This window comes from Mauremys mutica, chromosome 13 (assembly GCF_020497125.1).
Source record: "Mauremys mutica isolate MM-2020 ecotype Southern chromosome 13, ASM2049712v1, whole genome shotgun sequence".
Lineage (NCBI taxonomy): Eukaryota > Metazoa > Chordata > Testudines > Geoemydidae > Mauremys > Mauremys mutica.
Genome location: NC_059084.1, coordinates 53425012 through 53448080, shown reverse-complemented (window position 1 = coordinate 53448080; position 23069 = coordinate 53425012). Strand labels below are relative to the sequence as shown.

General features: G+C 45.4%; 1 protein-coding gene and 3 gene segments (V, D, J or C); all 4 read left to right on the top strand.

Moving 5' to 3' along the window:
• The first annotated feature begins 274 nt into the window (after positions 1-274).
• Positions 275-4429, top strand: LOC123348860. 3 transcript variants are annotated; one of them, XM_044986545.1, is made up of 2 exons: positions 275-860; positions 3764-4429. In XM_044986545.1, exons 1-2 carry the CDS (start codon positions 815-817, stop codon positions 4372-4374), a joined length of 657 nt encoding a protein of 218 aa, XP_044842480.1. In that variant the 5' UTR covers positions 275-814; the 3' UTR covers positions 4375-4429. The 3 variants fall into 3 exon arrangements, 2 of the variants coding, with proteins under 2 accessions (XP_044842480.1, XP_044842481.1); XR_006573270.1 differs by lacking the exon at positions 3764-4429 and adding an exon at positions 1115-1358; XM_044986546.1 differs by lacking the exon at positions 275-860 and adding an exon at positions 3425-3520.
• A 1556-nt stretch (positions 4430-5985) lies between these two features.
• Positions 5986-7249, top strand: LOC123348863. The segment is given in 2 exon segments: positions 5986-6089; positions 6227-7249. Coding segments are annotated over 2 exon segments (402 nt in total).
• A 10668-nt stretch (positions 7250-17917) lies between these two features.
• On the top strand, positions 17918-18850 carry LOC123348862. The segment is given in 2 exon segments: positions 17918-18028; positions 18478-18850. Coding segments are annotated over 2 exon segments (417 nt in total).
• A 752-nt stretch (positions 18851-19602) lies between these two features.
• On the top strand, positions 19603-21816 carry LOC123348861. The segment is given in 2 exon segments: positions 19603-20385; positions 20998-21816. Coding segments are annotated over 2 exon segments (453 nt in total).
• Positions 21817-23069: the final 1253 nt, after the last annotated feature.

Here is a 23069-nt window from a genome sequence, read left to right as displayed (position 1 = left end):
TAAACATTGTTATAGTCCTAGCCTTCACAACCTCCTCAGGTAAGGAGTTCCACAAGCTGACTGTGCACTGCGTGAAGAAGAACTTCCTTGTATTTGTTTTAAACCTGCTGCCTATTAATTTCATTTGGTGATCTATAATTCCTGTATTATGGGAATAAGTAAATAACTTTTCCTTATCCACTTTCTCAACATCACTCATGATTTTATATACCTCTATCATGTCCCCCCTTAGTCTTCTCTTTTCCAACCTGAAATTCATCTTTGGAATACATTTTATCTCTGCATGACCCGCCCTTTCTTCTGTCCTCTGGTATCTTATGAACTTTGAGCCTCTTGCAGTCCCACCCCTCCTCTTTCTGTTCGAGCCCTGTTTAAAATGTTGTCACTGTAGCTCAAGGGAAGTGTCAGATCTGAAGGAACCACCCACACGGAGGCTGTTAGCACCCAAACAGCTGAACGGAAACAGAAGAGAACCAACCCCTGATTTTAGGGCTTTACTCTGGAACAGACAGTTGTCTGGTAGCTGTGGGAAATGAAAAAGCAGAGCCGGGGGGCGGGATAGCTCAGTGTTTTGAGCATTGGCCTGTGTTAAACCCAGGGTTGTGAGTTCAATCCTTGAGGAGGCCACTTAGGGATCTGGGGCAAAAATCGGTACTTGGTCCTGCTAGTGAAGGCAGGGGGCTGGACTTGGTGACCTTTCCCTTCCCGTTCAAGGAGATGGGTATTTCTCCAATTGTTATTATTCCTCATAATTGGGTTTTTTTTTCCAGGGATGATAAGAACAGTTCGGATCAAGAACCATTAACTTCCCACCATGTTCTTCGCCTCAGGGTCAATTATTTTGCTGGTTGCGATTTCAAGTGAGTAGCATTTTCATTGTCCAGATTGAAAAACTTTCTATTGTCATTTAGCCAAACCCAACCACTCTTTAAAAGTCTAGGCTCGGAAGGGTTAAATGTTTAAAAGGGGCTGGATGCAATTAAGATTAGGGTTACCCCCAAATAACGGGGTACAGGCATCTAAATCACTTAGGCAACTTTACATATTCTCACCCTAAAGTGATAGTGTTTAAAATAAATATCTGTTCTCCCCCCCCCACCACCACCACCACAAGGGACGTTCGGAGACTCGGTCACACAAACTGAAGGCACAGCTATTGTCAAAGAAGGAGCACGCTTGGTTATTGAGTGTACCTATGAGTCTATCCTATTCCCTTATCTCCTCTGGTATATTCAACACCCCCATAAAGCACCGAAGTTATGGCTGAGAGATAAAACATCAGGCGGTGGCCACGATGAAGGGGACAAACAGGGGTTCTTTGCTGACTATGTCCAAGACAAGAAACCCTTCAATTTGAAGAAAAGCTCCAGTGAAGTGAACGACGCTGCGGTCTATTACTGCACATTCAGAGACACATTGTGGTATATAAGTACTGCACCTGCAGGGAAAGCAGAGGAAAGAGCTGCAATCTAGTGGAGAGAGGAATGAAAAGAACCAATGGTTGGAAGATAAGACCAGACAAATTCAAATGAGAAATGAGGCATACTGGTAAAAAAAAAAAAAGGAGTGGGGGTGGGGGAAGAACAAACCACCACGGGTAGTGGTGGCTTCTCCGGCACTTGAAGTCTTAAAAATCAGGACTCTTTGCTTTTCGGGAATCTGTGCTTTTGTCCAACACAAATTATTGGGCTCAAGGCAGGAGTAACTGGGTGACGTTCTTACAGGTTCTGTTACACAGGAGGTCAGACTAGATAATCTACTCATCCCTTCAGGGATTTAAAACTATGATTCTACCAATCTATGTACATAAGAATGGCCGTGCTGGGTCAGACCAACGATCCATCCAGCCCCGAGCCCTGTCTTCCTGCAGCGGCCTGTGCCAGCTGCTTCAGGGGGAATTAACAGAACGGGGCAATGTATTGAGTGCTCCACCCCCCCCCCCATCCACCCCTAGATTGTAGCAGTGCTAGATTTAGGAAACATAGGGTTGCATCCCTGACCATCCTGGTTAATAACCATTGATTGACCCATCCTCCATGAACTTATCTAGTTCTTTTTTTCAACTTGTTATACCTTTGGCTTTCCCAGCATCCCCTGACAATCAGTTGAACAGGTTGGCTGTGCACTGTGTGAATAAATACTTCCTTTTGTTTGTTTTCTAACCTGCTGCCTATTAAATTCATTAGGTGACCCCCTCCTTCTTGCGTTATGAGAAGGAGTAAATGACACTTCCTTATTTACTTTCTACACACCAGTCATGATTTTATAGACCTCTATCATATCCGCCCCTTAGTCCTCTCTTTTCCAAGCTGAAAAGTCCAATACCCAGTGGAACCCCGCTCCCAACTTGGTCAGACTCTATTAGGCTTTGGTTTAGATGTGGTCCCTTAAGCGTTTCTGAGTTATGTGAAGGGCTTAACAACAATTCTTTACTCACTTTCTTCACACCATTCATGATTCATAGACCTCTATTATCTGTAACAGTATGAAACCTCAGCGGGTGGAAATCTGTGTGGTTCCCTTTATCTCAATGAAGCTATGGCTCTTTAGGCCATTTGGGGATATGGTACATTAAATTCCAATCCTTGTGGTGCCTATTTTTCATTATTTCTCCCCTCTGTCTGCATTAATGGTTTGTAAATTGAGGTTTAACGTCACAACCCCCCCCCCCGCCGCCCCAATTTTAAATGGAATGAGGGAATGGGAACAGCTGGTTTAAATGCGCATGGCAGAGTCAAGGGACCTGCAGCAATCCACACTAGCTGAGGATTTAGCCCGTAAACGTGGCAATTCTGGAAGGGACCCGGGGTCACCTGTGATTATGATAACACGTAGGCGCCCCCTGCTGTGCCAGGCAAATACAGAACAAACACAGGCGGTGTCTTCCCTGACTCCACTTACACTGCAAGTGGAAGCGGAGACAACATGTGGGTGCAGAGAAACAGAGGGAGGAACACAAAGGAAACACAGAAAGGACATTGGGTAACACGACAGGCTGCGGTCTCAGCACAACAGCTGCTGCCTAACCCGGCTCAGCATCACACCAGGCAGGTTTTACAGCTGGCTAGTATGGCTGGGGTGTTGTAAAAGAAACCGTGTTAGCGGCTGAGCAAGTTCCCCCGCGGAAGTGCCGCAAGAGGGCCCTGTTGTACCAGCCCCTCCCCCAAGTGCGGAGCTGTCATTTCACAGCCTGCTGCTTCACGTGGTCTCGGATTCCCCGCAATCCCCCCCCCCCCCATCCCCAGCTCTCAGACACCCCGCAGAAGCCAGGGAGCCTATTTCACGGGCAGTACCAGGCTGCTGTGTGGTTAGCACCGTAGGCACCCAGCAGAGGAGAGCTGCACCGCAAAGAAAGCGGTGGCTCTATATTCTACAGACATCTTTCCCCACTTCTCCTCACGGCTGGGGAAGGCAAGGGAGCAGCTTCTCTCTGCAGCTCGGGAACAAGGTTCTAGCTCACCTGATCCCCTGGAGATGTTCCTCACCTGGGTCTCAGTTGTTGCAATATTTTCCACTCTCGGTGAGTAAAATCTCAGGTCTATTGGGCCAGATCCTTAGCTGCTGTGAATTGTCACAACTCCGTGGAAGGCAGTGGAGTAACAACAAGCCCCAGGAGATGCGGAGTTAGAGCTCATTTTTTGTTATTAAAGCACCAGTTTATAAATCTTAGCCCCTCCCCTCCGTTATTGGAAGCTTGGAAGGTAGATAAACACCCCTGGTTAGTGCCAAGAGCCATCTGTATCCATGTGACTTTTTTTTCCAGAAAGAGCTAATGGAGAGCCAGTGACCCAACCTGATGCTCGAGTGACTGTGTCCCAAGGGGAACCAGTGCTGCTGAAATGCACCTATGACCCTACCCAGTCTCCAAGGCTCTGGTGGTACCAGCACTACCCAAATGAAGCCCCTCGCCTCTTGCTGGGAGACTATGAAGCATCGGATGAGGAGGAGAGAAGGAGCCGGCGAGGGTTCTCCGCCACACCCGACAAACAGGAGAAGACCTTCCACCTGAAGAAAAACTCCAGTGAACTGCGCGACTCCGCCGTCTATTACTGCGCCATGAGCGACACAGTGATTGGGCCCGGCAGAGTCGCTGCACAGAAACCCGCGGGGGGAAGAGGAGGCGGCACTAAGGATGTGTGGGTTAGAGCCCCAGAGGAACAGACTTTGCAGCGCGCCAGTGGAGTCAGTGAATCCCATCCCCAGGGTGTAAATGTGCAGAGCTACACAGGAGTCAACGGGCCAGATCCCAGGCTGCTGGGACTGGGTGGAGCTCAGTGGAAGCAAATGATCCAGTTCCTCAAAATGTTAAAAATCAGTGAGGAATTGCACAGGAGTCAGCTGAGCTGCACTGGTTCCTATCAGCTGAGGATCTGAGCCATTAAAATAGGACATTGCGGGTCTCTAGCGACATTCAAATGTTACATATTCCTAACAGAACATACAAAATACAAATCCTGAAATTTAATTTTTCCACAATTCCTCACTCCGCTAACTTCCCTGGCGTCTATTGTGTGACGGTTTTGCTGGTTTCGGAAATGAAACATACAGAAATGGAAGCGAAGTCAGGAAAAATGGGAACATTGGCATTACACTGTGGTTTACTGCACACAGCCATCTAGCGCAGTATTTGCTCTGACTGTAGCTACTACCAGCTGCTTCAGAGGAAGGTGAAAGTGAGTAGTTATGAGAACTTCCCTTACGGGTGCTTTCATCCTAACCATTGACAATAAGTCATAGATTTATGTCTTGAAGTAGAAGGGTCTCCTTAACCTTCCAAATTTTTAAGTCAATGTTAATGAAATTCTGAAAGGGTTTTTTAACCTATAAGAATGTCCCAAGGTTTATTTATCGTGGTAAACTTTTGGCCTCACATGAGAATCTGGTGGCAATGAGTTCCAAAGGGTCACTGCCTAACTTGACAATGAATTTCCATGAAATATTTACCATCCTTAATAAGATTTGTTCCTCGAAAATATCCCACTTATAGATCAAACTAGCAACCTTCAACTCAAATGTGATTTCCACCTTAACCTAGTAACATGGAAATTGAAAATCCACACAGTTACAAACAGCCATCTAAAGGCTTTCAAAAGGATTAACCCAGGAAACCATTAGTTATTAAAAAGTGCGGATTTATAACAAATGGTGAGAATGATCAAGTAGCTGAACAACTCCTCATTGCCAAATTTATCCAGGAAAGAAGATGGAAATAGCCGGGACACGTGTGCAGAATGAAGGCAAAGCATCTGCCATTGGGCACATGCCTTTGGGCAGTTCTAAACGGGGCTAGATGATAGAGAGGGAAAGGGTATGGGATTTAGCCACATAAAGAACGTGCAGAAACTGGCCTCGGAAAGACAAGGATCGCGCAGCCATGTCTGTGCCCTGTATGACTGTGAATCCTCCCTGCACTTTCAGACGATAATCTTTTCTTCCCAGTTATTGTGAACATTCTTAGCTAGATACACAGCGGATCCGGACTGGTGTAGCTCGAGTGATTCCAGCGGGTTTACACTGATTTACTGCCGCTGGGGGATTGACCCTGAATCTTTTCCCAGAGCATCAGACGGATTGTGCAGCTACTAAACACGGGATAGTCCGACTGGCGTAAAGATAAGAAACACTCCGAGCTGCTTAGCAAAACGTTCGCCACAAGGGGCCGCTGTTCTATCACCGACTCGCCTCCCAGGCAGCGCGGTCTCAGGCGGGCAGTTCAGAGCCCCGCTGTTTAACGTGGTCTCGGATCACCCCCGCCCCCGGAATTTCTCCTCCCCCTCCCCTCCAGCTCTGGGCAGCAGCCAGAGAGCCGAGGGCGGGGGCAGCACCGGACTGGCTGCGTGGTTAGCACCGCAGTCACTCAGCAGAGGAGACCAGCGCCCGCCCAGAGGAGACCAGCGCCAGCTGCCTATGTATTTAAGGCATCTCCTCCCTGAGTAAAACCTCCCCCCGCCCCTCCAGCTCCTCCTCACAGCTGGGGAAGGACGGAAGAAGCTTCATTCTTGGGCTTTAGGGAGAATTTTTCATCCCACTTCATCCCTGAAATATGTTCCTCCCCTGGGTCTCTGTCCTTACACTACTTCCGGTTCTGGGTGAGTAGCGTGTCCGCACCGTGTCCGGGTGAACAGGGTGTCTGCAGTATTTCAGCTTGGGGGGTAGATAAGCATTTCATGTTCAAACCAAGAGGCGTCTACGTGGTTATTTAAGGGCTTTATTATAATTTTTATAGAAGGGGCTAATGGAGAGTCCGTGACACAGCCTGATGACCGAGTGACTGTATCCCAAGGGGAGCCAGTGCTGCTGAAATGCGCCTATGACACTTCCTATGTGCCTACACTCTGGTGGTACGAGCACTACGCGAATGAAGCCCCTCGCCTCTTGCTGGGAGACTATGAAGCATCGGGTGAGGAGGAGAGAAGGAGCCGGCGAGGGTTCTCCGCCACACCCGACAAACAGGGGAATACCTTCCACCTGGAGAAAAACTCCAGTGAACTGCGCGACTCCGCCGTCTATTACTGCGCCATGAGCGACACGGTGATTGCGCCCAGCAGGGTCGCTGCACAAAAGCCCGCTGACGGAAGATGAGGAGACACAAAGATTTTGTGGTTTAGCTGCCCAAATGGTTTTAATCTGCGTAGCAACTATGGTGTGAACGGTCCAGATTCCAGATGGTGTTAATCTGCCCATGTCCCCTGGAGTCAATGGCGCAGATCCCACGTTGGCGCTAACTGGTCATAGCTGCGCTAAAAAATGGTCCAGTTCCTCATTTGTTTTGAAGCAGTGAACGTCCTAGGAATCATTTGAGCTACTCCAGTTTACAGCAGCAGAGGCTCTGACCCGTTACATATCTATGGGATTGTGAAACTAAAAATGCAACGTGTTACTTTTCCCCAACAGGATACCTAAAAATGCAAATCCTGTCATTAATTTTTCCAAAATTAGTTCCTCTTGTAGCTCCCCAGGTGTCTCTTGTGTGAAGGTTTTAGAAATGGAATGAGGTAGAAATTGGGAAGGTAGGAACATTGGAATTACCAGACTCTATCAGAACAGAGGGCCATCCGGTTCAATGTTCGCTCTTTAATTGTATCTGCTCCCAGATGCTTCTGAGGAAGGGACGAGACAAGACACCTGGCACTGGGTAATTATGGGATAATCTCTGATAGGGAAGTTTTTCCCCTAATCCTGGACGAATGTCAATTTGTTTGAGACTGCAGAGTTTCATCCACCTTGAAATTGTATCAAGTAGCAGAGGAGTAGCCGTGTTAGTCTGGATCTGTAAAAGCAGCAAAGAGTCCTGTGGCACCTTCTAGACTAACAGACGTTTTGGAGCATGAGCTTTCATGGGTGAATACCCACTTCGTCGGATACATGTCATCCGATGAAGTGGGTATTCACCCACGAAAGCTCATGCTCCAAAACGTGTTAGTCTATAAGGTGCCACAGGACTCTTTGCTGCTTGAAATTGTAGAGACCTCATCAGGGACACTCTGGGATTTGTTTATTCATATAATCATCCTTACAAAAAATCCTGGTAAACTGTTGACATCACATATATAGTCTTGTACCAATGAATTCCAAAGGGTGATTGGTTAACGTGATAATGAATTTCCATGAACCATTCACCCGTTTAAACAAGGATTTGTTCATTGGAAATCTACAATTTAAGGACCAAACTATGAACTTTCTACTCAAATGTTATTTCCACCTTAACATGTCAGTGTGAAAGCTGAAAATCCACCTCAGTTAGACAGACATGTAAATGCCTCCAAAAGGCTAGTCATCGGGGAGCTACTAGGTACTAAATGGAATGATTAATAATAAGTGGCAAGATTAGCAAGGAAGCTGAACACGTTTTTATCTCCCAAAGGAGCTGCCCAAAAATAACTCCTTTTTTGTGCCATGTGCTAGCAATGCCGCTCTGCCATGTACATTGGCCAAACCGGACAGTCTCTATGCAAAAGAATAAATGGACACAAATCTGACATCAGGAATCATAACATTCAAAAACCAGTGGGAGAACACTTCAACCTCTCTAACCACTCAGTGACAGACTTGAAGGTGGCAATTTTGCAAGAAAAAACTTCAAAAACAGACTCCAAAGAGAGACTGCTGAACTCGAATTAATATGCAAATTAGATACAATTAACTCAGGCTTAAACAGAGACTGGGAATGGTTGGGTCATTACACTAATTGAATCTAGTTCCCCATGTTAAATTCTCCTCACACCTTCTATGGGTCATCTTAATTATCACTCCAAAAGTTTTTTTTCTCCTGCTGCTGATAACTCATCTCAATTGATTAGACTCTTCCTGTTGGTATGCATACTTCCACCTTTTCATGTTCTCTGTATGTATAAATATCTCCTGTCTGTGTGTTCCATTCTATGCATCCGAAGAAGTGAGCTGTAGCTCAGGAAAGCTCATGCTGAAATAAATTTGTTAGTCTCTAAGGTGCCACAAGTACTCCTGTTCTTTTTCCTTTTTTGAACACTACTTAAAGGGGGCAACTTAAGGCATTTAACAACAGTGGCCACTAGCCGAAAATCTGGCCACATAATTCCCTTTCCATAACATGTCAGCTTTTGCAGCTATTACATATGGGAATAGTTAAAAGAGAAACACTCTAAGCTGCTTTGGAAAAAATAACTTCCTCCCTTTTAACGCATGGGGGCGATGTTTTATCACCAACTCCCCTCTCAGGCAGGGCTGTCATTTCAGAGCCTGGTGTTCAATGTGGTCTCCCCTACCCCCGCCATTTTTCCTCCCCACGCTCTCTCAGACACTGTGGAGAAGCCAGACAGTATCATTCAAGGGCGAGATCAGACTGCTGTGTGGTTAGGATCACCGTCATTCTACAGATCAGAGAGTTTCTCACCACTGAAGCTGTACATATATGTAAGGCATCGCTCAGAATAAGACCTCTCTTCCCATCCCCTCTTCATCTCTGGGGAAAGAAAAAGGAGGAAGATTAATTCGCTGGTGTTGGGGAGAAGGTTCTATCCCAGCTGGTAGCCGGACAATGTTCGTCAACTGGATCTCAGTTACTGTGATCCTTTCCATTCTCGGTGCGTATTAACTCAGAAATGTGTCAGAACTATTGGGCCAGATCCTCAGACTTCAGCCGAGTTAAATCAAGTTAAGCCAGCTGGGAATTTGAATCCAGTTTCTTTTTATCCCTCTAATTTAGTATAGATGGTGGAAGTTTGGAAGGGTCAGAAATACCCCTGCTTCAGGGCATAAACCTACTTCAAACTGATTAATAGATTCTTAGATTTTATACAGGAGGGACCACTCTCATCTAGTCAGACAACCTGTGTGATAAAGGCCAGAGAATTTCACCAGTCTTTCCTGCAATAATACCAGCATTTCTGGTTGAGCTATAAAATACCTTGTAGAAAGAGGGATCTAAATGAGATAGTTTCACCCATAATTGGCTTTGGAAGGGTGTTTGGCACCTGTCTTCCTTTGAAGTAACTTGCTCTGGCCACAGCTAGACACTGGGAGGACTTCTGATCTGATCCAATTTGGGAATTCCAAGATTTCCAAGAGAGGATGATAAAGTTAACCGTTGTATCGGGGCTTACAATATTTTTCCTCCACTACCCCTAGCATTTATCAAGGAACTAGAGAACTATATTTCAGTTTTGTTAAAAATAGCTACTTATCTTTTTGATCAAGGAAGCATTGAAACCATGAGGCATACCAGCCACTTTGGCAATATTCTTGTGGAAATATACTTTTTATTTTGTCCTGAGTGGAAATTATTAGTGCCTCACAGTATTTTGGGGGGAGAGAAGTCCAGACTTTCGCATTTCGAGCATCGCATTCTTCCTTTTCCATCGCCGAAGCTGAGATGAAATATCCCCAAATGCCAGTGTATACACTGTTAGGGTTCGCTTTAAGTGTCAATGTTGTTCATTGCTTTCAGGATGCTCTGGGAGGTAGGTGACCCAGAGCAGGGTAATCCTCTGTCTTCTCTAATAAGGGTATATCTACACTGGAAACATCCCACGGCAGCGCTAAGTGCGAATGTGGTCGCGCCAGCGCTGGGAGAGAGGTCTCCCAGCGCTCCTGGTAATCCACCTCCATGACCCTGTGTGCGCTGGCACTCAGACTTGCTGCGTTCAGGGGAGTGATTTTTCACCCCCCGACCCAGCAACTTAAGCTATAAAATGTATTGGGGGGCAGGGCAGAAGAAGGCTAAGGGAGGAAGATAATTTTCCTTCCTTGCAGTAAGTAAACACGTCCATGGTTTATGTTCATGGCTCTACCTTGTGCAACTTTTGAAAAAAACAAAAACAAAAACAAAACAACAAAAAAACCCTCCAACCTTATTATCTGAAGTAATGTGATGCCTTCGGCACCTAGATTATGTGTTTCACCCAGCGATTCAGAGAATTTAGGAAGTTCCCATTTTCTTTCCATCTATCTATCATATTTATCACAACTCATACACATTTATTTCCCCACCCAGGGGAGACACATGGACAGTCGGTGACACAGACTCAGGGCAGCATCCTTCTCTCTGAAGGGGCATCTTTGTTTCTGGACTGTACGTATCAGAGCTCTGTGCCTGCTCGTAGCTTCTGGTACGTCCAATATCCCACAGAGGCGCCCCGGATCCTCCTGAGAGACTCTGAGGAGCAGGACAAGGAGGGATACAGGAAAGGTTTCAAAGCCAAACACGACAAAAGCTCCTACCCTCTGCGCAAAAACTCCACCCAGCTCAGTGACTCTGCTGTGTATTACTGCGCCATGAGCCCCACACTGAGCCACGGGGTGTTCCAGGAGGTACAAAAACCTCCCCAGCCACCCAGGAGCTCCTTCCGCCTTCATTCACCTCGAAACAATAGGCTAAAGTAGCCCCTCGCTCTGTGCCCAGGGCCTCATTTCACTTCAGCGTTCCTTGGTATATACAGAGTCTCGAGCGGGGGGGGGGAAGCGCCCTGAGCTACCTAAAGACTGACAGCCTCTCCATGAGTATAATAAAGGATCCCACAGCAGATTTAGCCCTGCGCTAAGAATACACAGGCTTTTCCTGCCATCCAAGTGTTTAGGAAAACAAAGGACTGATGCCTCTGAAGTCTGGGTCACTCAATAACTCATCATGTAACAACTTCATAACAGGACACAGACAAAATAAAATTTCATTTTCTTTAATGTTTTCAATAATTCTACCATGCTCCAATTCCCTCGTGTATCCTAGGCCAGGTTACTGTTAGGGCTAAAGGTTAGCATTAGGGTAAACATTTAAGGGGTCAAGGTTTTAGATTAGAGTGAGGTATAGGGTTATAATTGGGGTTATCATTAAGGTAAGTGCTGATAATTGTGGTTCAAATTAGGGTATATGTATCATTAGAGTTAGCATCAGGATCAGAGTAATGGTTCAAATTTATGGATAAAGTTAACAGTAAGATTTATGGTTCTGGTTTAGGGTTAGTGTTATGGTTAGGTCGGGCTTTGTGATGAAGGTTACGATTAAGTGTTAGTGGTTTTGTGGTAAAGTTTGGGCAAAAAAGCATTAGTGATTGGGATTAGGGTTAAGAATTAACAATTATTGTACACAAATTTTAATTAAGTCAGGAGACATAGGACCATACTATATAGGGTGTTTAATATACCCCAGTCTCCCACCTCCAAGAAAGATGCAGAAGAAGTTGCAGGTATCAGAGAGGTAGCTGTGTTAGTCTGGTTCTGTAGAAGCAGCAAAGAATCCTGTGGCACCTTATAGACTAACAGACGTTTTGCAGCATGAGCTTTCGTGGGTGAATACCCACTTCTTCGGATGCAAGTAGTGGAAATTTCCAGGGGCAGGTTTATATAAGCAAGCAAGAAGCAAGCTAGAGATAACAAGGTTAGTTCAATCAGGGAGGATGAGACCCTGTTCTAGCAGTTGAGTGAAAACCAAGGGAGGAGAAACTGGTTCTGTAGTTGGCAAGCCATTCACAGTCTTTGTTTAATCCTGAGCTGATGGTGTCAAATTTGCAGATGAACTGGAGCTCAGCAGTTTCTCTTTGAAGTCTGGTCCTGAAGTTTTTTTGCTGCAGGATGGCCACCTTAAGATCTGCTATTGTGTGGCCAGGGAGGTTGAAGTGTTCTCCTACAGGTTTTTGTATATTGCCATTCCTAATATCTGATTTGTGTCCATTTATCCTTTTCCTTAGAGACTGTCCAGTTTGGCCGATGTACATAGCAGAGGGGCATTGCTGGCATATGATGGCATATATTACATTGGTGGACGTGCAGGTGAATGAACCGGTGATGGTGTGGCTGATCTGGTTAGGTCCTGTGATGGTGTCGCTGGTGTAGATATGTGGGCAGAGTTGGCATCGAGGTTTGTTGCATGGATTGGTTCCTGAGTTAGAGTTACTATGGTGCGGTGTGTAGTTACTGGTGAGAATATGCTTCAGGTTGGTAGGTTGTCTGTGGGTGAGGACTGGCCTGCCACCCAAGGCCTGTGAAAGTGTGGGATCATTGTCCAGTATGGGTTGTAGTTCCCTGATGATGCGCTGGAGGGGTTTTAGCTGGGGACTGTATGTGATGGCCAGTGGAGTCCTGTTGGTTTCTTTCTTGGGTTTGTCTTGCAGCAGGAGGCTTCTGGGTACACGTCTGGCTCTGTTGATCTGTTTCCTTATTTCCTCGTGCGGGTACTGTAGTTTTGAGAATGCTTGGTGGAGATTTTGTAGGTGTTGGTCTCTGTCTGTGGGGTTAGAGCAGATGCGGTTGTACCTCAGTGCTTGGCTGTAGACAATGGATCTTGTGGTGTGCCCGGGATGGAAGCTGGAGGCATGAAGGTAGGCATAGCGGTCGGTAGGTTTTCGGTATAGGGTGGTGTTAATGTGACCATCAATTATTTGCACCGTAGTGTCTAGGAAGTGGACCTCCCATGTAGATTGGTCCAGGCTGATGTTGATGGTGGGGTGGAAGCTGTTGAAATCGTGGTGGAATTTTTCCAGAGTCTCCTTCCCATGGGTCCAGATGATGAAGATGTCATCAATGTAGCGTAGGTAGAGAAGGGGCGTGAGAGGACGGGAGCTGAGGAAGCGTTGTTCCAGGTCAGCCATAAAAATATTGGCATATTGTGGGGCCATGCGGGTGCCCATAGCGGTGCCACTGATCTGGAGATATATATTGTCATCAAATTTGAAATAGTTGTGTGTGAGGACAAAGGCACAGAGCTCAGCAACCAGTTGTGCTGTGGCATCATCAGGGATACTGTTCCTGACAGCTTGTATTCCATCAGCGTGTGGGATGTTTGTGTAGAGAGCCTCTACATCCATGGTGGCCAGGATGGTGTTTTCTGGAAGGTCACCAATGCATTGTAGTTTCCTCAGGAAATCAGTGATGTCACGGAGATAGCTGGGAGTGCTGGTGGCATAGGGTCTGAGTAGAGAGTCCACATATCCAGACAGTCCTTCAGTGAGAGTTCCAATGCCCGAGATGATGGGGCGTCCAGGATTTCCAGGTTTGTGGATTTTGGGCAGTAGATAGAATAGCCCTGGTCGGGGCTCTAAGGGTATGTTGATTTGTTCCGGTGTTAGTGTAGGGAGTGTCCTGAGTAGATGGTGCAGTTTCTTAGTGTATTCCTCAGTGGGATCTGAGGGAAGTGGCCTGTAGAATTTGGTGTTGGAGAGTTGTCTGGCGGCCTCCTTTTGGTAGTCAGACCTGTTCATGATGACAACAGCACCTCCTTTATCAGCCTCTTTGATTATAATGTCAGGATGGTTTCTGAGGCTGTGGATGGCATTGCGTTCTGCACGACTTAGGTTATGAGGCAAGCGATGTTGTTTTTCCACTATTTCTGCCTCTGCACGTCAGCGGAAGCATTCAATGTATAGGTCCAGACTGCCATTTCGACCCTCAGGAGGAGTCCATGTGGAGTTCTTCTTTTTGTGCTGTTGGTGGGAGGGTAACTGTGTATCCGTGCGCTGTTCAGTGTTGTCCTGAAAGTATTCTTTGAGTCGGAGATGGCGAAAGTAGGCTTCCAGATCGCCACAGAACTGTATCATGTTGGTGGGGGTGGCAGGGCAGAAATAGAGTCCCCGAGATAGGACAGACGTTTCTGATGGTGATCCTTTACAGCAAACAGGAAAACATCAAAAAAGAGCTCTCCAACCTGGAGACTCTCATCAATAACCAAACTTCCATACAAACAGACTTCACTAAAATAAGACAGGAGATCTACATTACTCACTTCACCTCTCTACAAAGGAAAAAGGACTGTAAGCTGTCTAAACTCCGACCTGCTACATGGGGCCACAACCGTGGTACCCCTAACCCACCCAGCAATATCGTCAATCTATCCAACCACACACTCAGCCCAGAAGAAACGTCTGTCCTATCTCGGGGACTCTCTTTCTCAACGCTACATTGATGACATCTTCATCATCTGGACCCATGGGAAGGAGACTCTGGAAAAATTCCACCACGATTTCAACAGCTTCCACCCCACCATCAGCCTCAGCCTGGACCAATCTACACGGGAGGTCCACTTCCTAGACACTACGGTGGAAATAATTGATGGTCACATTAACACCACCCTATACCGAAAACCTTCCGACCGCTATGCCTACCTTCATGCCTCCAGCTTCCATCCCGGGCACACCACAAGATCCATTGTCTACAGCCAAGCACTGAGGTACAACCGCATCTGCTCTAACCCCACAGACAGAGACCAACACCTACAAAATCTCCACCAAGCATTCTCAAAACTACAGTACCCGCACGAGGAAATAAGGAAACAGATCAACAGAGCCAGACGTGTACCCAGAAGCCTCCTGCTGCAAGACAAACCCAAGAAAGAAACCAACAGGACTCCACTGGCCATCACATACAGTCCCCAGCTAAAACCCCTCCAGCGCATCATCAGGGAACTACAACCCATCCTGGACAATGATCCCACACTTTCACAGGCCTTGGGTGGCAGACCAGTCCTCGCCCACAGACAACCTACCAACCTGAAGCATATTCTCACCAGTAACTGCACACCGCACCATAGTAACTCTAACTCAGGAACCAATCCATGCAACAAACCTCGATGCCAACTCTGCCCACATATCTACACCAGCGACACCATCACAGGACCTAACCAGATCAGCCACACCATCACCGGTTCATTCACCTGCATGTCCACCAATGTAATATATGCCATCATATGCCAGCAATGCCCCTCTGCTATGTACATCGGCCAAACTGGACAGTCTCTAAGGAAAAGGATAAATGGACACAAATCAGATATTAGGAATGGCAATATACAAAAACCTGTAGGAGAACACTTCAACCTCCCTGGCCACACAATAGCAGATCTTAAGGTGGCCATCCTGCAGCAAAAAAACTTCAGGACCAGACTTCAAAGAGAAACTGCTGAGCTCCAGTTCATCTGCAAATTTGACACCATCAGCTCAGGATTAAACAAAGACTGTGAATGGCTTGCCAACTACAGAACCAGTTTCTCCTCCCTTGGTTTTCACACCTCAACTGCTAGAACAGGGCCTCATCCTCCCTGATTGAACTAACCTCGTTATCTCTAGCTTGCTTCTTGCTTGCTTATATAAACCTGCCCCTGGAAATTTCCACTACTTGCATCCGAAGAAGTGGGTATTCACCCACGAAAGCTCATGCTTCAAAACATCTGTTAGTCAAGAAGTTGCAGGAAACCTTCAAATGAGCAGTTGTAGGATAATAGAATCATAGAACTGGAAGGGACCTTGCGAGGTCGTCTAGTCCAGTCCCCTGCACTCAAAGCAGGACTTGAGTATTATCTAGCGACTATCCCTGACAGGTGTTTGTCCAGCCTGCTCTGAAAAATCCCCAATGATGGAGATTCCACAACCTTCTAGGCAATTTATTCCAGTGCTTAACTTTGATAGTTAGGAAGTTTTTCCTAATGTCCAACCTAAAACCCTTCCTGCAATTTAAGTCCATTGCTTCTTGTCCTGTCCTCAGAGGTTAAGAACAATAATTTTCTCCCTCCTCCTTGTAACAACCTTTTATGTACTTCAAAATTGTTATCATATCCCCTCTCAGTCTTCTCTTCTCCACACTAAACAATTTTTTCAATCTTCCCTCATAGTTCATATTTTCTAGACCTTTAATCATTTGTGTCACTCTTCCCTGGACTTTCTCCAAGTTGTCCACATCTATCCTGAAATGTGGCATCCAGAACTGGACACAATAATCCAGTTGAGGCCTAATCAGTGCGGAGTAGAGCGGAAGAATCACTTCTCGTGTCTTGTTTACAACACTCCTGCTAATACATTCCAGAATGATATTTGCTTTTTTTGCAACAGTGTTGCACTGTTGATTCATATTTAGCTTGTGGTCCACTATGACCTCCAGATCCCCTTCTGCAATATTCCTATCTAGGCAGTAATTTTCCATTCAATTTGCATGCAACTGATTGTTCCTTCCTGAGTGGAGTAGGTTGCATTTGTCCTTACTGAATTTCATCCTACTTACTTCAGACCATTTCTCCAGTTTGTCCTGATCATTTTGAATTTTAATCCTATCCTCCAAAGCATTTGCAACCCCTCCCAGCTTGGTATCAGCCACAAACTTTATAACTTTACTCTCTATGTCATTATCTAAATAATTGATGAAGATATTGAACAGAACTGGACCCTGAACTGATCCGCAAGGGACCCCACTTGTTATGCCCTTCCAGCCTGACTGTGAACCACTGATAACTACTCTCTGGGAGCAATTTTCCAACCAGTTATGCACCCACCTTATAGTAGCTCCATCTAGGTTGTATTTCCCTAGTTTGTTTATGAGAAGGTCATGCGAGACAGTATCCAAAGCCTTACTAAATTCAAGATATACCAAATCTACAGCTCCTCCACCATCTACAAAGCTTGTTACCCCATCAAAGAAAGCTATCAGGTTGGTTTGACACAACTGGTTCTTGATAAATCCATGCTGACTGTTACTTATCACCACATTATCTTCTGGGTGTTTGCAAACTGATTGCTTCATTATTTGCTCCATTTTCTTTCTCGGTACAGAAGTTAAGATGACTGGTCTGTAATTCCCCAGGTTGTCCTTATTTCCCTTTTTATACATGGGCACTAGATTTGCCCTTTTCCAGTCTTCTGGAATGTCTCTTGTCTTCCAGGACTTTTCAAAGATCATTGCTGATGGCTCAGATATCTCCTCAGTCATCTCCTTGGGTATTCTAAGATGCATTTCATCAGGCCCTGGTGATTTGCAGACATCTAGCTTGTTTAAGTAATTTTGGACTTGTTCTTTCTCTATTTTAGACTCTGATCCTCATTTTGACTGGCATTCTCTATGTTAGACGTCCAATCACCACCAACCTTTTTGGTGAAAAACGAAACAAAGACGTTATTAAGCACCTCTTCCATTTCCACATTTTCTGTTATTGTCTTTCCCTCTCATTGAGTAAGGTGTCCACAGGGCCTTTCCCCCCCAAACTCCTGTTAGCTAGAAGTTGGCTCATGCCCTGAAATATAAGAGTTTAGTTCATTCCAAAACAAAAAATAACAATCCCACAAAAACAGGAAAGAAAGAAAAAGATAACACCATACCAATACTCTCCTCATTTTGGTGGTACAATTTCAACTGGGAAACAGCCTTATAACCAGTGATAGAGAAGAGAAAACTCCCACGTGGTGGCAGTGTTGCATTTGCAGGATACATCCCATCTATCAGTAACAGTTTCTCAAATCTGTACGCTCTGGAACTCTGCCTTCTACAGTCCCCACCTCCTCCTTCCTTTCGGAGAGACTCGGAAAGAATTCTTGAGCAAGGGGAGGGCACAAAAGGAAGACGCCTACCTGCATAGTGCTAGGAGAGAGGAGAAGTCCAAGGGATGCGATATAGATTTTAAAGGCATCACCACCAAGACAATATTTTCGCTTTGTGCTTTTTTTTTTAATCTGGCAAAGAAAGAGGACACAGCTTCTTCTTTGTGCAGACGATCAGGGGACGAGAAGAGGTGTAATGTTAACAATTATTACAATGAAAATGCCTCTGATTTTTGCTTTATGGGTTGTAGTGGTTTTTGTTTTAAGTGAGTGTGATTCAATTCTGCTACTTTAAATATTATATAATTTTCATTTTATAATCTGTAGTTATATTCTCATATCCTATATTGTATTCCGTTCCCCATACCTCTCAACCTCCCAACGCCCAAATGTGAAACCTGATAATTGAGAAAGATCCAATATGACGTACACAGAAAAGTATTAATGTGGGGAAATGAAAAAGAGATGGGCTTCCCTTCCTTTCGTGAAAGTGGTTCTTTATCTCTGATGTAAATAGTTTTCAGCTATAAAAGGAAAAAGGACACCATTTTTTCTGGGGGACGGGATAAACGGCATAAGATAGATACTTGTGGGAGTAAACTGAATGAGATGAGGGTGAGGAACCCGTCTACAATTACATTTGGGATCGCACCTGCCTTAGGAAATTATGAAAACCCCTGCCCTAATCAACTAGCAATTTTGTTTTCTATTGCAGGAAGGACCCGTGCAGACCCAGTAACTCAGCCAAAAGGCACCATTCCCGTCCACGAGGGAAAACCTGTGCTTATTCGCTGCACTTTCGACTACTCTGGGGCTCCATATCTCTACTGGTACGAGCAGTACCCCCATGAAGCCCCTCGCCCGTTGCTTACACAATATGAAGCATCGGACGAGGAGCAGAAGAGACGCAGGCGAGGGTTCTCTGCTAAACTGGAGAAAGACTCCAAATCCTTCCACCTGGAGAAAAACTCCAGCGAAGCGAGCGACTCTGCTGTCTATTACTGCGCCTTGAGAGACACCGCGAACAAAACCACCTGGGGAGGTGAACAAAAACCTCCCTGAGTGAGAAACACAAAGGACTGAAATAGCTGAGGTTGTGGGTGTCTCAAGAACTCAGAAGTGTTTGAATGTTCATAACCGGACCCAAAGAATGCAAATCCTTTCTCTTTAACACTTTCAATAACTCTGACATGTTCTAATCCCCACTCTTTACTCTGGTCCAGGTGAGGGGTAGGGTCAAAGGTTAGGGGTAAGGGGCTGGGGTATTGTGTATATGGCAAGGAGTTAGAATTTAGGGTTACATGTATTGTTATTGGTAAGGGTTAGGGATTAAGGTTATGGTTATTTTAAGGTTTCAGTTTAGATTTGGGTTAAAGCTTTAGGATTGGAGCGTGGTTAGAAGCTAGAGGGTGGAAATTGGGGTTAGTGTTTTAATTTCGGGTTTAGGATTAGTGCTAAGCAGTTAGTGCTAGCAGTAGTTTAGGGGTAAGATTGCATTTCTAGTTACCATTTTCTTAGGGTTAGAGCAATTTTTGTGTCAGGTTAGGATTTAGGGTTAGGACTAGGATTAGAATTAGGATTGGGTTTCCATATAGTGTTAGGGTCAGCGTTAAATTTTTGATGAGGGTTGGGGACAGGATTAGAGGAAATTAGGATTAGAATTAGGAGCTGGTGTGAGGGTTAGGTAAGGGTAGTGGTACAGCTAAGGTTAGGGTTAGGTTAGGGTGAGGGTTCTGGCAATTTTTAGGTTAAGTTTAAGGTTAAGGTTGGTGTCCTGTTTAGGATTTCAGCATTAAGTTACAGCTCTGGGGGGATTAGGGTAAGGGGTTGGGATAAAGGTTCAGAGTTACCAGGAAACGCAGGTTCATAGTGGATCAGGCTCCACCTTGTCCAGTATTCTGTCTCCAGAAGGAGCCTGCACAAGATGCCCCAGAGGAAGGTACAAGGAACCCTTTGCTGGATCGATATGGGAGAACCTGCCCTTAGAGAAAATGTATTTCTACGTCCCCCTCATTCGACATTATTTTACACCCTGGAGCAGGAAGTTTACCTCCTATACTCACTCAAATAATATTTTAATTGACCCCCTCAGTTTTTATTTTGGATAAAACTAAGTGACCTTAAAAAAACCCAAACAAACAAATAAAACATCCTCTCTACAACGTCAAATGTGGAGCCCAGACCGACTGAAGCTTTCCATCTGCTCTGCGACGTATTCCCCACTGCTTAACAGATTTGCACACAAGGGGCCGCTGTTACCGCTGCAAGACCTATTCCATTTGTCTGCGGCACAGAGCCTGTTTCCTTTCATCCGCAGCTTCCTGTAATTCTTCTCCTCAGGCACGGTCAGAAAAAGTTCAAGGTCTCTCGCAGACAGAAAAGAGACACAAGCATACAACTAGCACCGCTGCTAAGCTATTGCAAAAGCAGAAATATAATATTTTTAAAGGCATCGCATCCAAAGCAAACTTTTGTCTTTGCTCTTCTGTGCATCAGGGAAAGAAAAGGACACAGCTGTGGATGTGGGAAAAGGGCAGATTTTGCAAAATTATTAAACAACAAATTGTTAAAACGGCCATGCCGCTCTCTTTCTCCTTCGTGGTTTTGATATTTTTTTGTTCAAGTGAGTATAATTTGTTTTGAACTATTTTATTGTTTTCCATTTTCTAAATTGCATTTTTCCAGTGGCCAAGACATTCTATTCTATTTTTCTTACCTTCCAATCTTTCAGTGCCTAAATATGAAACTATTAGCTGAGAGAGACACAACAGAAGGACATAGAAAATTATTCGTGTGAAAAAGAGATGGATTCCTTCCTTTTGTGTAAATGGTTATTTATTTCTGCTGTAAATTGCTTAAGAGTAAAAGGAATCTGGACACCATTTTTAAGAGGGGTAGATCATTTGATCTTTACCTGTTAGGTTCACTCCCTCTGGGGCACCTGGCATTGGCCACCGTCGGCATTCAGGATACTGGATTGGATGGACTTTTGATCTGACCCAGTATGGCCGGTTTTACGTTCTTAAGATAGGTAATTGTAGGAGTAAATTGAAGGAGAGCTTTGGAAGTAAGGCACATGTGAGAGGATGTTTCATGTTATGTTTGGCTGAGATTTTGGAAGGATTTTAAGAAAGCGAGGAGCCGATCTACAGTTCAGTTTGGGACCCCAAGTGCCTTAAGATTCTATGAAACTTCCAGCCCTGATCAATTACCAATTTTATTTTTTCTTTTGCAGAAAGGACAGATGCAGACTCAGTAACTCAGCCAGAAGGCACCGTTCCCATCCATGAAGGAAAACCTGTGCTTCTTTATTGCACCTATGATTACTCTGGGTCTCCTGTACTCTACTGGTACGAGCAGTATCCCCATGAAGCCCCTCGCCTGTTGCTGACACAATATGGAGCCTCGGACGAGGAGGAGAAGAGACGCAGGCGAGGGTTCTCTGCTAAACTGGAGAAAGACTCCAAATCCTTCCACCTGGAGAAAAACTCCAGCGAAGTGAGCGACTCTGCTGTCTACTACTGTGCCATGAGAGACACAGTGAGCAAAGCCACCTGGGAGCCGAACAAAAACCTCCCTGACTGACAGAAACACAAAGGGCTGAAATAGCCGAGATTTCGCGTGTCAAGACCTCAGAATGCAATCTCTATTCCTTCATATCTTTGTTTTATTCTTCACCTTCTTCCCGCCCCTCGCTCTTTTTTTTTACCCTAGCCCTGGGTAGCATTTGGATTACAATTAGGAGTCAGGGATTAAAGGTTATTACGGTTTTATCTAACGTAGGTTAAATGTATGTGTATCATTGAGGTTAAGGATTAGGGTTGGAATACCAGTCAGTTTAAGGATTAGGGTTAGAGTTAACGCTTTGGGTTGGGGCACAGCCGGGAGCTAGAGGGGTGGAGATTAGAGTTACACCGATTAAGGGGGATGGGGGGCAAACTTTGTGTCCTGAGGCCCACACTGGGGTTCCAAAACTGTATGGAGGGCCGGGTAGGGAAGGCTGTGCCACCCCAAACAGCCTGGCCCTCGCCCCCTATCGGCCCCTCCCACTTCCTGCCCCCTGACTGCCCAGCTCAGAATCCCTGACCCATCCAACCCCCCGTCCTTGTCCCCTGACCAAGACCTCCAGGGACCCCCACCCCTAACTGCCCCCAGGGACCCCATCCCCTATCCAACCCTCCTTCTCCCTGTCCCCTGACTGCCCCGACCCCTATCCACACCCCCGCTCCCTGACAGGCCCCAGGACTCCCACACCTATCCAACCCCCCCTGTTCCCCATCCCCTTACTGTCCCCCCAACCTCCGCCCCAACCAACTTCCCCCCTGCTCCCTGTCCACGGCTGGGTGGGGCAGGACGATCTGGCCCGCAGGTCGTAGTTTGCCCAGCGCTGGATTAAGGGTTAGTATTTAAGATTAGTGTGTAGGATTAGCATTAGGTTCGGGGTATGTATATAGTTTGTTATGGTTGGGGTAAATAAATCTTAGTGTCAGAGTAGGGGTAGAAGTTAATGTTCAGGGTTCTGTTTAGGACGGGCTATGTTTAAGATTAGGGACAGGGTAAGATTTAAAATTAAGATTAGAAGAAAATTAGGGTGAAGGAGTTAGTTTCAGGATTATTGTTTAGGGTTAGGTTAGATTGAAGGCTGGGGCTGAAGTTATGTTTAGGGTGAGGGTTATTGAAGGGTTAAAATCCATATGCATTTTATATAACAACCTGGTATATGAATTGTGCCAGCTCTTACTCAGACCTAAAGTCCAGAGTTTGGTCAAGAGACCAGAGGCCTAGCGAATAGTGATTAGCTAAGAGAAAGCTGGGTAAACAGATAATCTTGTTTTGCTAAAATAGGCCTGGTCAGCAAATTGCCAAGTGTTGGAACTAAGAACTAAATAATTGTGTCTTATTCAGAATTGCAAATTGAACAAAGGATCCCTGTTCCTATTGTGTCAGTCTCTTCTGTAGGGAACGTTCTTCCCACAGATCCAACCTTGAGTTTATGAAAAGTTGGCACATGTCAGTATAAGATATGGCATCCTTCCACCTCCCTTCCCAGGGACCAATGCCCTGCCTTAAGGAGACAATCTTTATTGCCATATACTTTCACTGTTTCTTTGCTTTAACCCTTAGGAATGTACCTGTTGGACAATCAAAGAAGTTGCTCCATTCCTATGGCCACCAAATCAGAATTCAACATATATATATATATATATATATATATATATATATTATACTAAAAACATTTTATCAAAGTATTAATTAAATGTTAACTTGCTAACTTGAGACCATGGGCAGAGACATTATGTAACCTTT

Bases quoted from the DNA above. Each gene is read 5' to 3' on its own strand.
- LOC123348860 (XM_044986545.1), top strand. From the start codon at position 815: ATGTTCTTCGCCTCAGGGTCAATTATTTTGCTGGTTGCGATTTCAA. The intron at 861-3,763 runs GTGAGTAGCATT...TTTTTTTTCCAG, and splicing joins TTTGCTGGTTGCGATTTCAA to AAAGAGCTAATGGAGAGCCA.